We start from the raw sequence: 17,299 nt of genomic DNA, 5'->3' as shown, positions 1-17,299 counted from the left end.
GCCTTGAGATATGGTTAAGAATTTATCGAAGATGTGGATGGAATCAAATATCTAGCTTTCAACCAATTTAAGAACTGTTTCAAAGAGCCTATCCAAAGTGGGGCAGTTCTTGATGGAGTTGTTTCCAAATAGCTCAACCAGAAATTTAATTATTTCCTTGAAGCCCCTTTTTACATTTCACAAATTAAAGAAGATATTTTGAATTCTGTTGGGGACAAAAGTCCAGATCCTGAAGGGTTGAGCATGATTTTTTCCAAAGAATGTTGGGTCACATTCATAGATGTTTTGGGTGGCTACATTAATGTTTTTTTTGCATACTCTCAGCTTCCAAAGGCCATTTCAGCTTCGTTCATAGGTCTGATTCGAAGACACCGAAATCTGCAATGCATAATTGAATATCGTCCTATATGTTTAATAGATTGTATTTTAAGGATCTTCTGGTAACTAATCGCCTTCTTAATCTTCGGGCGCAATCCATTCTCAAACTTTATACACTTTGAAAATTCACCATCCAGTCCATCATAATGTTGGTAGAACTTAGCCAACTCTCCAAACTTAGAAGCATACTCCACAACCGACTTATTCCCTCGCCTCAACTCAAGGAATTCGATTTCCTTCTTTCCACGGACATCCTCCGGAAAGTACTTCCTCAAAAACTCCCTACGGAACACAACCCAAGTGATCCCCTCACCTAAAATCTCCAACCTCTGACGAGTATCTAGCCACCAGTCATCCGCCTCAACTACTAGCTTATGAGTCCCATACCGAATCTTCTGGTCTGGAGTACAATCCATCACACGGAAGATTCTCTCAATCTCCTTTATCCATGTCAATGCGCCATCAGGATCATGAGTTCCCTTGAACATAGGTGAATTCTCCTCTAAAAGGTAACCAAGTTGCAAGAAGCCATATTTTCACCAACATTCGATTGATGTTCTAAAGCTTGAGCCATTGCTTCCAAAGCAGCAACAATCACAACATCATTCCTTCCAGCCATCTCAACTCGTCACTACAACACAAAAGCAATCAGCACAAAAAATAGTACGAGTATTGTTAGACTATACTACGACACGACACATGGCTGGACAGACCGACCTGCTCTGATACCACTAATGTAACACCCTAAATCTACCCCGCAAATACTACGAAAAATCAGAGTGCAAAATCTCAAAACAAACATCATGATTCAAGGCGTCACAATTATCAACTTAAACAAATCACAAATCATGCTCATAATCATAGATACATAATACATATAATGGAGGAATCATACTTCATTAAACTTTCCACCCAAATAGTTCATAATATCGCAACGGAATTCATCAACATCATAATTCAAATCATACATCTATGCCAACCATAGAAATCAACAAATCCAACATGTCTCAACATAAGGAGAACAACAACAAAATCCAACAAGGTATCACGATATAAACAAAGAAAATAAATGTCCCTCGAGTGTCACGTATCATAGCATAGACACACCGACTCGAGCTATAAGGTAAACGGCTACTCCACGTTGTTACATGCACGTTACCAACAAAGGGTAACATTCAAATAGACGGGGTGAGATATCATTCATTATAAAGAAACGTATGATAATATTTAAATCATGGTAAGGATCATACATATATCACCACTTCTCATCACATAACATCTCATCATCACGTCACAACAAACATCTCATTATCTCAATAATTCAAACACAAATCAATGCAATTTAAATGCAATTCAAATGCGACTCGACTTATGCAAATGCATGTGGTACCATTTTGAGTAAAACTCTCGTCTCAAACATTGCCACTTGGCCCATTGTCGTTGCCATTTTCAGGCTAATAGTCGTTGCCATCTTTTAGGCTAATAGTCGTTGCCATTTTTAGGCTAAAGACACTTATGAAATGAATGCGGCACAATGAATTACATCCACAAAGCACACATTTACAACACTTCACAACATCGACTAAACACCATTTCTTTTATAGTAATTCATTATTTCACAATCACGTCGCTATGTTGTATCATCATATAACAATGTTTCACTTCACAACAGCAATCACAAATGTAGCAACCTGCCCTAAAAATTTAGACTTTGAGTCGCCACCTATTCTGCCAGGGCGAATAGGAAATCTTACAAAGTTGAGAGATCTGGATAAGTTATTATAATCAGGTCAAGGGAAGGTGTTAGGCACCCTTAACCCTTTCCTAAGGTTTTGTCTAAGGTAATGGTTTATGGCTAATAAAGAAAGGTGACAGAAAGTTAAATAGGGCAAACCTTAACCTATTGAAGTTTTAGGGAAGGGGACTCGCCTTGTTACCAAGTGCCTACGTACCTCCTTGTGGAGGATCGGAGTCTATGTAGTTCGGGATTATGTTGGTGTTTTATAGAGGTTGTATGCCTTTGAAGTTTGTATGTTGAAGTGCATTTTTAATTACCGTACGCAGTTTGGTAATTGTCGTAGTTTTGTGTAATTCGCAGTTTGTGAAGATGTTAAAGATTTTATTAATAGCATACAAGCCTTTTTAATATTTTGAAATTTTATTAATCGCGTTGATCAATTGATTTGATCAACATAATTAACAAATTAGTAAAAAGTTACTAATTATCGTAACCAATTTATTCGGTTAAAACCTTTAGTAAATAGAACCTATTTAAATAAATTATTTTAATTAAAATAAATTGAACAATTTATTATTAATCATCGTAATCAATTAATTTGATTAAAATAATTAACAAATTGACCCTAATATAAATTAGCTTGACAACAAATTAATTTTTGTCGCTAATCATCGTAATCGATTGATTCGATTAAAATAATTAACGAATTTAATCTTAAGTGTGCATATAAAATTATATCCAATTATTAATATCAATTTGAATATTTTTAATCCGAAGAAATATTATTAATCAGCACGACTATTAAACATAATCGAACCAAATAACAATTATTTAAAATTAATCATGTAATTTAAAACAATTAATTATTTTTCATTTAACTAGAACGCAGGTGGTGTATTTTTTGTTTAATATTAATCCAGGGGGTGTTAATCTAACCCTAAGTTGAAGAACCCTAACCCTAAATTTCCAGAAACCAACATCAAAACACACATGCATTCGACATAAAAAACTAAGCTAAGTGTCTCGGGTTACCTTTTATCTTGAATTTTGGATCGTGTAAGCTCCAATCTCCTTATTAATCCTCTTCTTTTTTGCTTGCAAGTGTCCGCGCAAGGTTGATGGCTTCGCGCTTCAACACCTTTCTCCGATCTCTCTTTCTCCGTCTTTTAGATTAGGGTTTCTTCTTCATCCCTTTTTCTGTAGACTTAGGTTTCTTACTTATAGCCTTAGGGTTAATTAATATTAAGAATGATTCAATTTGTTGTAAATTAGATTTGATTGTAATATATTTGATTTGTTGTAAATTGATTCATGAAATAAGATTTTATTTTATTTTAGGTTTTTTAGGATTTGATTCAATTTGTAAATTAGATTGATTCTGTATTTGGACTTTTAATGTATATAAGATTTAATTTTAATAATAATAATGATTAATAGTAATATTAATATAATTGATATAATAGATTTGTTTTTAATGATAATACTAACTAAATAATAAAATAAAGATAATAATTTATCTATAGTTTGTATAAAAAGAAATTAATGTTAGAAAAAAACATGTTTTAAATAGGGAAAAACCGAAATATATAATTTAAAGAAAAAATAAAAATTTAAAAATTAGGAACAAGTTAATGGGCCTAAATTTTCAATTGGGCTCAAAGGACCTCCTATAGATACACCCCCATATTCAATAGCAGGTTTTTTTATAAGAGATTTGGTTTAACAATACAAATGTTAAACCTCATAACTCCTACTTTTGATACCCTCAATAAATTAATAGACGTGAATCGTATCGGGTAAATTTTGGGGTATGACAGCCGCCCCTATTTAATTATCTTGGATTGAATGGCGTGAGAATACGCAAGTCTCACGCTTTTCGGATCGAAGAGTAATTAATTAATGGAAGACCCCTAAATTTACCTTATACTTGAGTGTGAAAGAAGGAACGTCCTGCTAAAGCCTGAGACTTACATAGCGAGGATTCGCTGTTTGTCGTGTGAAAGATGATCCACTTGCTATAGAGCTAGGAAGCTTCCACAGTTTATATAAAAGGAAGGAGTTACTTACTATAGTTCTAGTGGACCTTTGCATATATCCTAGATGAGAAAGGGATTACTTGGTATTGGTTCTAGCAAGCTTACCTGCATAAAACTGATCACCTGTTATGGTCCTAGCAAGCTTACCTACGTAAAAGACTCTTTTGCTTTAGTGCTAGCAAGGTCACCTGTGTAGTAAGGACTTACTTGCTATAGTTCTAGCAAGTCTACCTATGTAGAAAGATTCGCTTGCTATAGTTCTAGCAAGCTTATCCGTATAATTTTCTTGACATATCTGAAAAGGCTCCTAGAAAGGACGATGAGTTTCATTTGTGAAATATCTTCGGATAACCGCTCAAAATTAAGCGTCACGATTGCATTTGTCTTGAATGAGCGTTAGGGTTAAATCGTTTTCTTGATTGTCTCTGCATTGTATCTTAGACGATAATATTCATTTGATTATGGAATGACCTGAAAGGCAACATTAATTTTATGCAATTGTTGATGTTCTGCTATGTAGAATTGTCTTATTGGCATCCATGCTTGGCTAAAACATAATAGCAGTTGAATGTAATATTGTATTAGTCTTGCAAGTATGAAAAGAACAAAACAGGTACTAAAGCAAGATGTTATATGGAATGTCATGACTTCAACCATGACATCGCGCCTGTAGAACTGAGGAAGAAAGATTCAGTTTGATTTAAAACAGATACAAAATATTCTATGAGAATATTATGTAATCCTATGTGGCGCATATTTAAAGGTCAAAGAATCAAGTCAGAATATTGAACAATCAAATCTGAAGATTGAAGATTCAACGGTTTCTAATTTAGGAGATAAATTAGGAAACTTATGATTAAAGACCTTATTTGTAACAGCAAGGAGTGCTGCGATTTGTAAGCCCAAGTCCAACTGGGTTCAGGTTATAAATAGAAACCTTTGTAACCTAATTTTGTGTGCTGATAGCTAGAGCTAGGAAGATGTAGTCTCTAGGGTTAGCCGTGTAAGTGAACCACCCGGTGTGTGGGATGGTCACTAATTTGTGCCTCAGAGCCTGTAGGTGAGAGGTTTATTTTAATCTCTCAGAAGCTGTGAAGCAATGAGTGAAGTTTTGTTCTTGAAGGACGCTTGTAAGCAACTTAAAGTGAACGCAATGTTTGTTTGTGTTTAAAGTCTTAGGAATTAGGATGTCGATGAAGGATAGAAAAACACTTAGAAAGGGGGGGTTTGAATAAGTGTAGCTTTAAAAACTTGACAGATAAAAATAAATTGCACAATTATTTTTATCCTGGTTCGTTGTTAACTAAACTACTCCAGTCCACCCCCGCAGAGATGATTTACCTCAACTGAGGATTTAATCCACTAATCGCACGGATTACAATGGTTCTCCACTTAGTCAGCAACTAAGTCTTCCAGAGTCTACTGATCACACACTGATCACTCCAGGAACAACTGCTTAGATACCCTCTAAGACTTTTCTAGAGTATACTGATCCACACGATCACTCTAGTTACAACCTGCTTAGATCACTTCTAAGACTTCCTAGAGTATTCTGATCCACACGATCACTCTAGTTCCTTACAACTTAATGTAATCAATTCTAAGAGTATTACAATTGCTTCTTAAAAGCGATAATCACAACTGTGATATTTCTCTTAATCGTTTAAGCTTAATCTCACTAATATATTACAACAGCAATGTAGTGAGCTTTGATGAAGATGAAGATTCTGAGTTTAGATTTGAACAGAGTTTCAGCAAGTTGAATATGAGTTGTTTTGGTGCAGAATCGTTAACCTTGCTTCTCATCAGAACTTCATATTTATAGGCGTTTGAGAAGATGACCGTTGAGTGCATTTAATGCTTTGCGTGTTCCGTACAGCATCGCATTTAATGTTATACGCTTTTGTCAACTACCTCGAGCCTTGTTCACGCTGTGTCTACTGACGTAGCCTTTAGTAGCTTTTAACGTTCCTTTTGTCAGTCAGCGTAGCTTGCCACTTGTACTTTCTTCTGATCTGATGTTTGTGAATACAACGTTTGAATATCATCAGAGTCAAACAGCTTGGTGCATAGCATCTTCTGATCTTCTGACCTTGAAGTGCTTCTGAGCGTGATACCATCAGAACTTCAGTGCTTCTGTTCTCTTGTTCTTCTGATGCTTCCATAGACCCATGTTCTGATTCTGCTTCGACCATCTTCTGATGTCTTGCCAGACCATGTTCTGATGTTGCATGCTGAACCCTTTGAGACAAAGCTTCTGAGCGCTGAATTATGCGTACTCTTTATATATTTCCTGAAAAGGAAATTGCATTGGATTAGAGTACCATATAATCTTAAGCAAAATTCATATTATTGTTATCATCAAAACTAAGATAATTGATCAGAACAAATCTTGTTCTAACAATCTCCCCCTTTTTGATGATGACAAAAACATATATAAATGATATGAATTTGCGATCAGAAAGAACAGACGGCAAAAAACAAATTACACAGCTATAGCATAAGCATATGAATATGTCTCCCCCTGAGATTAACAATCTCCCCCTGAGATAAATAATCTCCCCCTGAAATAAATACTCGAAGAACTTTAATAAAAGACTTCCCTGATTATTTCGGTAGAGACGATCATATAAGCTTCTGTCTTTAGAGAATTCATAGCTTCTGACTTCTGCTTCCATAGGACAGCTTCAGAACTAGAATTTCCTTAGATCCCTAGAACACTCACAGCTTCTGATTCCTGCTTCCATCTAGGACAGCTTCAGAACTTGAATTTCTTTGATCTTCTGAACATTCACAGCTTCTGATTTCTGCTTCCATTCAGGACAGCTTCAGAACTTGAATTTCTTTGATCTTCTGAACATTTACAGCTTCTGATTTCTGCTTCCATTTAGGACAGCTTCAGAACTTGAGTTTTCTGGATCTTTAGAACATTCACAGCTTCTGATTTCTGCTTCCCTCGGATAGCTTCAGAGCTTGAATTTCTACCAACATCACTTCATGCTAGATTTGTATCAGAACATTGTTGAATGTACCAGAGCATCATCAGAGCATCTCTACATCCTGAAATGTTACAGAACAAAAAACTAAACGACAAAAGTCAGCATGAACGAGTTAGAACATAGAATATATGTTTGAACACATTATATGTATCAGAGCCATATAGGCTAAAATAATGTATCAGAGCAAATAGAATTTTGTCAAAACAAATAAACAAAAAATGGATCAAATTCTATTATCAGTGCTTCTGATTCATTCTTCTTTCTTGCTTTTGATTTCTGAAGCTTGACAGCACTCAGCTTGCTTCAGTTTCCATGGTTTTGCTTCTTGTGTTTGCTTTGAAGATTTTCTTCACTTCTTTATACCTGCAAAACACTTAAACCATATAGAACTTGCAGTTCTTGTTAGTAAATGTGTGGGAGCTTTACCCAGCAACTGATAGATTAATCAAATCATTTATCATTTATCTTCTCCCCCTTTTTTGTCATAACATCAAAAAGAATATTTCAAAAGATTCAGATGAATGAAAACGAAACACACGGAGGAAGAAGTTGATTTCATTGAAGTTCAAACAGCAGGTACAGAAGTACATGAAGATAATAAAGATCAGATGCACAAAGACAGATGCAACGAAAAGAAAGAAACAACACAGATTCAATCTAAGATGGCCCTAGTCTTGACAAGATCTTGGTCAGCATCTCTTGAACCATATTGTTGTGTCCTTCTTGCCTCACCATGAAAGCGCTATACTCAGCATTGAGTGAACTTTGCTCATCCTGTCTTTTCTGAATTTCTTCCAGAGTCCTTGCAAGACGAGAAGATTCATCAGAAGAAGCTTCACCGCTTTCAACCACAGGAATGGCATGTTGATCTGCAGCCTCCATAGATAGATCATTTGCAGGTATTTCCTCAACAGGAACAGTTTTAGCAAAATAATCTTCAGCATCTGCTTCTTGCATAGAAGCATCTCCATATTCTGCAGCAGGAATTTCCGAGTCTCCATTCTCAAGTGCCTGAAGAATGGCAGCTAGATTCCTGGGAGCAGAAGGACCTTCAACTTCTGGTGGGTCAACAACTTCTGGAATGACCAAGCTTGGGTCTTTCACAGACGGGTTTTCCCTCAGATAGTCAAAGAGAGTCTTGAAGTCTCCTAGCAGAACAGGATATTGAGGAATAAAGATAACAATATCCCTGCAAGGATTTGCTTCCATTTCAGCAGCCAATCTTAATTGTTCCATCTCATCCAAGAAGGGCTTCTCTTCCAACAGATGTCTTCCTTTGAGACTAGCAAACCAGAAGTCTTCATAATTCCTCAGAATTCCACGAGGCCGTGGGGCAGCAGCTACACAGGCTTCCTGATGTTCTAAAAACAGAGCATCTGATTCTCTGCGAAAGATCCTCCAGAAGTTCCGCATAGCAACATCATTCAATCCAAAACTTTCAGCAATTCTGAGAGTATCAAAGGTACTTCTGAGATTCCTCTTTATGTTTTCAAAAACTACACCAATAGGATATACAGGGCGGAATTTTATTTGGGTTTTTGAAAAGGCAGGGTTGGAAGTGAAGTAAGGATGAGGTTCTCTATCCAACCTATAAGAAGATTCTGCTTCAGTATCAGAATCTAACACTACCACTTCAGCTTCAGGACGAGGCTTGGGAGTGTAGTTGCAATCACGGAGCAGCTGCTCATGTGATGCAGAGGTTGGAAAAGGAGAATCACAAGGATTGTTTTGAGAGGTGGAGGGAGTATGTTCAAGAGTGGCATTGAGAGGAGGTTGAGATGGAAAGAGAGTTTGAAGGGGTGGTATATCCAGAACAGGATTTAAGGTAGGTGAAGAGGAAGGAATGGTTATAGGAGTAGATGGAGGTGTAAGAACATGGACAAAGACAGGTGATTCTGATGTGGCTTTTTCTAGTTCAGGTGTAGGGACAACCTCTATTGGTGCAGCTTCTGAACAAACAGCAGGAACAGAATTAGGTTCAGAAATGCATATACCTTTGGAACCTCTCAGAAAAGCTTTGGCCACATCCTCAGTCTTCTTCTGCTTCTTACTCTTCGGCTCTTCAAAGATCTTTGTTTTGCCGCTAGCGATTTCTTTCCTTCTGACATATGCCAGAACTTCTGGTTGATTCTCAGCCTCTTGAGAGATATTTTCTTCATCAGATTCTTGAAGAATCATCTTTCTTTTTCCGATTTTCTTCTTCTCAACAACTTCAACAATCTCAGCATTGTTATTAGACTTCTTCTTCTTTTTCTCAGCTTCCTTCTTTTTCTTCTCAAAATCAGCAGAGACAGCCTTAGCAACCTTTGCAATGACTTCTTCTGGGACCACTTCTTTATTGGTGGTAGCAGCAGGATGATCAAACTTTCTTTTGGTCCTTTCTTCCTTCTTACGATTCACTTTAATAGGAGCACCTTTGTCTTGATCTTTAAGACTCTTATCCTCTTTTTGTGACTTCAGATACTTAGTTCTGACTTCAGGTACCTCACTATTGAAGAAGGTTTCAAAGTCAGCTAGTACTGGTTTTCTTCTGGTTCTTGTTCCAGCTAGAGGTTGAGGAACTTTGAGGATAGTGTCAATAATTTTCATCTTCTTCAAAGAAAAAGCATTCAGACAGGCTCCAGAGGTGACAGCAAGGTTTTTGATAATACCTTCAGACTCCAGACTCTCAACAATCTTGGAATGCACCAGAAGGTTTGTAATAATTCTACCAAAAGGAATGATTGTTCCACCATTTTCTTTTCTGAAAGCGTTTCTGGAATCCTTTACTGCTTTCCACATATGGTTGAAGATAATGTAAATCGCATCAACCTTTTTTTGAGTGGCAATGCAATAAAGAATATACCTTTGATCATTACTGATGAAATCCGAGGCATGTGTTGATTTCCTATGGTAGAAACACCCAAGAAGGATCTTTGTCCAGATTCTGTAGACATCTCTCAATTCCTTGACGTATTTTGTTTTCTTGACATTTGGATAAAGAGTGGATAGGACATCTCCCATATCTGCCCTTTGATCAAACTCAAAAACCCCTTCAGGTTTTTTCAGGTCAAACATCATTCTTAGGATGTTTTCAGTAATAACGACAAACTTTCCATGAACGAAAGAAATTATAGATTTTGGAGCAACCACAGCATGTACCCAGAACTCCTTGACAAGATCCGGATAGACTGGACCAACAAACTCAGCGAACAACGAGGTCCATCCTTGAAAGATGATGTCTTCTTTAAGGTGAAATTGGTTTTCTTCAATGTTGTCAAAGTCAACCATGAGTTCACACAGAACTTCCAATTCATCTTTAGGAATGGAGCATGCAACAACAGGAGTGAGTTGCAAAGTTTCTTCTTGGAGATGATGAGGAACAGATGACTCAGCATTTTGGGATGAGAAGGCAGCCATGGATGCAGAATGAACAAAAACGAACAAGAAAAGCGAACTGGGTTTTCGATTAGGGTTTTTTAGAAAACGGCTAAGAACTTTTCAAACGAGAGAATGCAAGGAGAGAGAGAGACAAGGGAGCGAAAAAGATGTAAGATATGATTTGAAAAGAATATATAGAGACGGATTTGAAAAGGAAAATAATAAGAAATATAAATTGAACAGTTCCAGAATCAAAGGAAATCAATTTTATTAAATGATGAGTGACGTGAGGAGAGAGAACGTGGTAAATGAAATGATTTAAAACAGTTACCTAGGTCGGCGTCTTTTCAACTGCACGCTTTGTACAAACCGTACAGACACGTGTTCACCATCAGATAATAGATGACAGTTGTAAATTTCAGAATAGACTTTACGCCTTCAGATTCTGATCACTGCTTCTGATCTGATCAAGTTTCTCTTCTGGAAACACTCCTTCTGAAGTGTGCTGATATAAATCTGAATGATCTTCTGATCCATTACTTCTGATATGCACAGCTTCTGGAGGTTCACTTCTTTGCTCTGCAGCTTCTGATACGACAAAATTGTATCTGCAGAAATTCTTAAGCTGCTTCGTTTTATCAGAAACAAGTTTATCATCAAACCAGATATTTATTGATTCGTCCACAATCAATGTTTCAATATTGTCTATTCTGTAGCATTTAGATCATTCAGAATAATCAAGAACGAAACATCAATGCTTTAGAGACAAACAAAACAGATGGTTCCAAGACTAATAAACTTCTTTTCTGATTTCCTACGAACATAGTTTCTTCAACAGATTTAAGAACCAGAACTTGGAAGACAATCTTTCTTCCCTTCAAGTGTTGAGACCAACTTGAGTCCAGGAGACATGTCATGTTGACTTTTATCTTCTTTGTCGCCAAGAGAATCTGCAAAAGAAATAGTCTTTTTCTTTGGTACCCACATTTTCTTGGGTCCTTTCTTGTTAGTTCTCCTCAAGTTCTGATTGAACTTGGGTTTAACATTGTAAGCAATAGGAGGAACAACATGATAATTTTTAATGTGAGTTTCATGATATTTCCTAGGTTGTGTCACATGCTTTTTGGTGTGTGTTATTTGAAAACTTTGAGCATGTGAAGTGTGCCTAATATCATGGGAGTGGCCATACTTGAACTGATCATACAATGGCTTGTATGTGAATTTCATTTCATCAACAGGTTCAAGTTTGTATGGGGTTTCACCCTCAAAACCAATGCCAACTCTTTTGTTTCCAGACACAGCATATATCATAGAAGCTAGCTGACTTCTGCCAATACTTCTAGATAAGAACTTCCTGAAGCTTAAATCATATTCTTTCAGAATATGGTTTAGACTAGGAATGGATTTTTCTGAATCAGAAGGAGATCCAACATTATTGGATAATTTTAAAAGTTTTTCTTTTAATTCAGAATTCTCCAACTCAAGCTTCTTTGTTTCAAATTCAAACAGCTTTTTCAGCTTTTTGTATTTGAGACTAATCTGAGACTTGAGTTCCAGAAGTTCAGTTAGACCGGAAACTAACTCATCTCTAGTAAGTTCAGAAAATACCTCTTCAGAATCTGATTCTGATGTAGATTCTGATCCGTCATCTTCTGTCGCCATCAGCGCACAGTTGGCCTGCTCATCTTCAGAGTCTGAATCATCTTCTGATTCATCCCAGGTTGCCATAAGACCTTTCTTCTTATGAAATTTCTTCTTGGGATTTTCCTTCTGAAGATTTGGACATTCATTCTTGAAGTGTCCAGGCTCATTGCATTCATAGCACATGACCTTCTTCTTGTCAAATCTTCTGTCATCAGAAGATTCTCCTCGTTCAAATTTCTTAGAACTTCTGAAGCCTCTGAACTTCCTTTGCTTGGTCTTCCAGAGTTGATTTAGCCTTCTGGAGATCAGGGACAGTTCATCTTCTTCTTCAGATTCTGATTCTTCAGGATCTTCTTCTCTAGCCTGAAAAGCGTTAGTGCATTTCTTGATATTGGATTTTAATGCAATAGACTTACCTTTCTTTTGAGGCTCATTTGCGTCCAGCTCTATTTCATGACTTCTCAAGGCACTGATGAGCTCTTCCAGAGAAACTTCATTCAGATTCTTTGCAATCTTGAATGCAGTCACCATAGGACCCCATCTTCTGGGTAAGCTTCTGATGATCTTCTTTACGTGATCAGCCTTGGTGTATCCCTTGTCAAGAACTCTCAATCCAGCAGTAAGAGTTTGAAATCTTGAAAACATCTTTTCAATGTCTTCATCATCCTCCATCTTGAAGGCTTCATACTTCTGGATTAAAGCTAGAGCTTTAGTCTCCTTGACTTGAGCATTTCCTTCATGAGTCATTTTCAAGGACTCATATATGTCATAGGCCGTTTCCCTGTTAGATATCTTCTCATACTCAGCATGAGAGATAGCATTCAGCAAAACAGTTCTGCATTTATGATGATTCCTGAAAAGCTTTTTCTGATCATCATTCATTTCTTGCCTTGTCAGCTTTACGCCTCTGGCATTTACTGGATGTTTGTAACCATCCATCAGAAGATCCCATAGATCACCATCTAGACCAAGAAAGTAACTTTCCAGTTTATCTTTCCAGTATTCAAAGTTTTCACCATCAAATACCGGCGGTCTAGTATAACCATTGTTACCGTTGTATTGCTCAGCAGAGCCAGATGTAGATGCAGGTGTAGACTTTTCACTTTCATCAACCATCTTTTACTGAAGCGTTTTTCTCTTCCTGAATCTTTTCTAAACACGGTTAAGTGCTTGCACCTTAGAACCGGCGCTCTGATGCCAATTGAAGGATAGAAAAACACTTAGAAAGGGGGGGTTTGAATAAGTGTAGCTTTAAAAACTTGACAGATAAAAATAAATTGCACAGTTATTTTTATCCTGGTTCGTTGTTAACTAAACTACTCCAGTCCACCCCCGCAGAGATGATTTACCTCAACTGAGGATTTAATCCACTAATCGCACGGATTACAATGGTTCTCCACTTAGTCAGCAACTAAGTCTTCCAGAGTCTACTGATCACACACTGATCACTCCAGGAACAACTGCTTAGATACCCTCTAAGACTTTTCTAGAGTATACTGATCCACACGATCACTCTAGTTACAACCTGCTTAGATCACTTCTAAGACTTCCTAGAGTATTCTGATCCACACGATCACTCTAGTTCCTTACAACTTAATGTAATCAATTCTAAGAGTATTACAATTGCTTCTTAAAAGCGATAATCACAACTGTGATATTTCTCTTAATCGTTTAAGCTTAATCTCACTAATATATTACAACAGCAATGTAGTGAGCTTTGATGAAGATGAAGATTCTGAGTTTAGATTTGAACAGAGTTTCAGCAAGTTGAATATGAGTTGTTTTGGTGCAGAATCGTTAACCTTGCTTCTCATCAGAACTTCATATTTATAGGCGTTTGAGAAGATGACCGTTGAGTGCATTTAATGCTTTGCGTGTTCCGTACAGCATCGCATTTAATGTTATACGCTTTTGTCAACTACCTCGAGCCTTGTTCACGCTGTGTCTACTGACGTAGCCTTTAGTAGCTTTTAACGTTCCTTTTGTCAGTCAGCGTAGCTTGCCACTTGTACTTTCTTCTGATCTGATGTTTGTGAATACAACGTTTGAATATCATCAGAGTCAAACAGCTTGGTGCATAGCATCTTCTGATCTTCTGACCTTGAAGTGCTTCTGAGCGTGATACCATCAGAACTTCAGTGCTTCTGTTCTCTTGTTCTTCTGATGCTTCCATAGACCCATGTTCTGATTCTGCTTCGACCATCTTCTGATGTCTTGCCAGACCATGTTCTGATGTTGCATGCTGAACCCTTTGAGACAAAGCTTCTGAGCGCTGAATTATGCGTACTCTTTATATATTTCCTGAAAAGGAAATTGCATTGGATTAGAGTACCATATAATCTTAAGCAAAATTCATATTATTGTTATCATCAAAACTAAGATAATTGATCAGAACAAATCTTGTTCTAACAATCTCCCCCTTTTTGATGATGACAAAAACATATATAAATGATATGAATTTGCGATCAGAAAGAACAGACGGCAAAAAACAAATTACACAGCTATAGCATAAGCATATGAATATGTCTCCCCCTGAGATTAACAATCTCCCCCTGAGATAAATAATCTCCCCCTGAAATAAATACTCGAAGAACTTTAATAAAAGACTTCCCTGATTATTTCGGTAGAGACGATCATATAAGCTTCTGTCTTTAGAGAATTCATAGCTTCTGACTTCTGCTTCCATAGGACAGCTTCAGAACTAGAATTTCCTTAGATCCCTAGAACACTCACAGCTTCTGATTCCTGCTTCCATCTAGGACAGCTTCAGAACTTGAATTTCTTTGATCTTCTGAACATTCACAGCTTCTGATTTCTGCTTCCATTCAGGACAGCTTCAGAACTTGAATTTCTTTGATCTTCTGAACATTTACAGCTTCTGATTTCTGCTTCCATTTAGGACAGCTTCAGAACTTGAGTTTTCTGGATCTTTAGAACATTCACAGCTTCTGATTTCTGCTTCCCTCGGATAGCTTCAGAGCTTGAATTTCTACCAACATCACTTCATGCTAGATTTGTATCAGAACATTGTTGAATGTACCAGAGCATCATCAGAGCATCTCTACATCCTGAAATGTTACAGAACAAAAAACTAAACGACAAAAGTCAGCATGAACGAGTTAGAACATAGAATATATGTTTGAACACATTATATGTATCAGAGCCATATAGGCTAAAATAATGTATCAGAGCAAATAGAATTTTGTCAAAACAAATAAACAAAAAATGGATCAAATTCTATTATCAGTGCTTCTGATTCATTCTTCTTTCTTGCTTTTGATTTCTGAAGCTTGACAGCACTCAGCTTGCTTCAGTTTCCATGGTTTTGCTTCTTGTGTTTGCTTTGAAGATTTTCTTCACTTCTTTATACCTGCAAAACACTTAAACCATATAGAACTTGCAGTTCTTGTTAGTAAATGTGTGGGAGCTTTACCCAGCAACTGATAGATTAATCAAATCATTTATCATTTATCTTCTCCCCCTTTTTTGTCATAACATCAAAAAGAATATTTCAAAAGATTCAGATGAATGAAAACGAAACACACGGAGGAAGAAGTTGATTTCATTGAAGTTCAAACAGCAGGTACAGAAGTACATGAAGATAAGAAAGATCAGATGCACAAAGACAGATGCAACGAAAAGAAAGAAACAACACAGATTCAATCTAAGATGGCCCTAGTCTTGACAAGATCTTGGTCAGCATCTCTTGAACCATATTGTTGTGTCCTTCTTGCCTCACCATGAAAGCGCTATACTCAGCATTGAGTGAACTTTGCTCATCCTGTCTTTTCTGAATTTCTTCCAGAGTCCTTGCAAGACGAGAAGATTCATCAGAAGAAGCTTCACCGCTTTCAACCACAGGAATGGCATGTTGATCTGCAGCCTCCATAGATAGATCATTTGCAGGTATTTCCTCAACAGGAACAGTTTTAGCAAAATAATCTTCAGCATCTGCTTCTTGCATAGAAGCATCTCCATATTCTGCAGCAGGAATTTCCGAGTCTCCATTCTCAAGTGCCTGAAGAATGGCAGCTAGATTCCTGGGAGCAGAAGGACCTTCAACTTCTAGTGGGTCAACAACTTCTGGAATGACCAAGCTTGGGTCTTTCACAGACGGGTTTTCCCTCAGATAGTCAAAGAGAGTCTTGAAGTCTCCTAGCAGAACAGGATATTGAGGAATAAAGATAACAATATCCCTGCAAGGATTTGCTTCCATTTCAGCAGCCAATCTTAATTGTTCCATCTCATCCAAGAAGGGCTTCTCTTCCAACAGATGTCTTCCTTTGAGACTAGCAAACCAGAAGTCTTCATAATTCCTCAGAATTCCACAAGGCCGTGGGGCAGCAGCTACACAGGCTTCCTGATGTTCTAAAAACAGAGCATCTGATTCTCTGCGAAAGATCCTCCAGAAGTTCCGCATAGCAACATCATTCAATCCAAAACTTTCAGCAATTCTGAGAGTATCAAAGGTACTTCTGAGATTCCTCTTTATGTTTTCAAAAACTACACCAATAGGATATACAGGGCGGAATTTTATTTGGGTTTTTGAAAAGGCAGGGTTGGAAGTGAAGTAAGGATGAGGTTCTCTATCCAACCTATAAGAAGATTCTGCTTCAGTATCAGAATCTAACACTACCACTTCAGCTTCAGGACGAGGCTTGGGAGTGTAGTTGCAATCACGGAGCAGCTGCTCATGTGATGCAGAGGTTGGAAAAGGAGAATCACAAGGATTGTTTTGAGAGGTGGAGGGAGTATGTTCAAGAGTGGCATTGAGAGGAGGTTGAGATGGAAAGAGAGTTTGAAGGGGTGGTATATCCAGAACAGGATTTAAGGTAGGTGAAGAGGAAGGAATGGTTATAGGAGTAGATGGAGGTGTAAGAACATGGACAAAGACAGGTGATTCTGATGTGGCTTTTTCTGGTTCAGGTGTAGGGACAACCTCTATTGGTGCAGCTTCTGAACAAACAGCAGGAACAGAATTAGGTTCAGAAATGCATATACCTTTGGAACCTCTCAGAAAAGCTTTGGCCACATCCTCAGTCTTCTTCTGCTTCTTACTCTTCGGCTCTTCAAAGATCTTTGTTTTGCCGCTAGCGATTTCTTTCCTTCTGACATATGCCAGAACTTCTGGTTGATTCTCAGCC

General features: G+C 37.4%; 1 protein-coding gene across 1 annotated transcript; it reads right to left on the bottom strand.

The window, feature by feature from the left end:
* Nucleotides 1-320: 320 nt before the first annotated feature.
* Nucleotides 321-866, bottom strand: LOC131619173 (uncharacterized). Its single transcript, XM_058890300.1, has one exon. The coding sequence runs from the start codon at nt 864-866 to the stop codon at nt 321-323; it is 546 nt and encodes a 181-aa protein (XP_058746283.1).
* Between the last annotated feature and the right edge of the window lie 16,433 nt (nt 867-17,299).

The sequence above is a fragment of the Vicia villosa genome, linkage group LG7, assembly GCF_029867415.1.
Source record: "Vicia villosa cultivar HV-30 ecotype Madison, WI linkage group LG7, Vvil1.0, whole genome shotgun sequence".
In the NCBI taxonomy this organism is placed as follows: Eukaryota; Viridiplantae; Streptophyta; class Magnoliopsida; order Fabales; family Fabaceae; genus Vicia; species Vicia villosa.
Note: the sequence above shows the minus strand (reverse complement) of the source record. Positions and strands in the feature narration are given on the sequence as shown.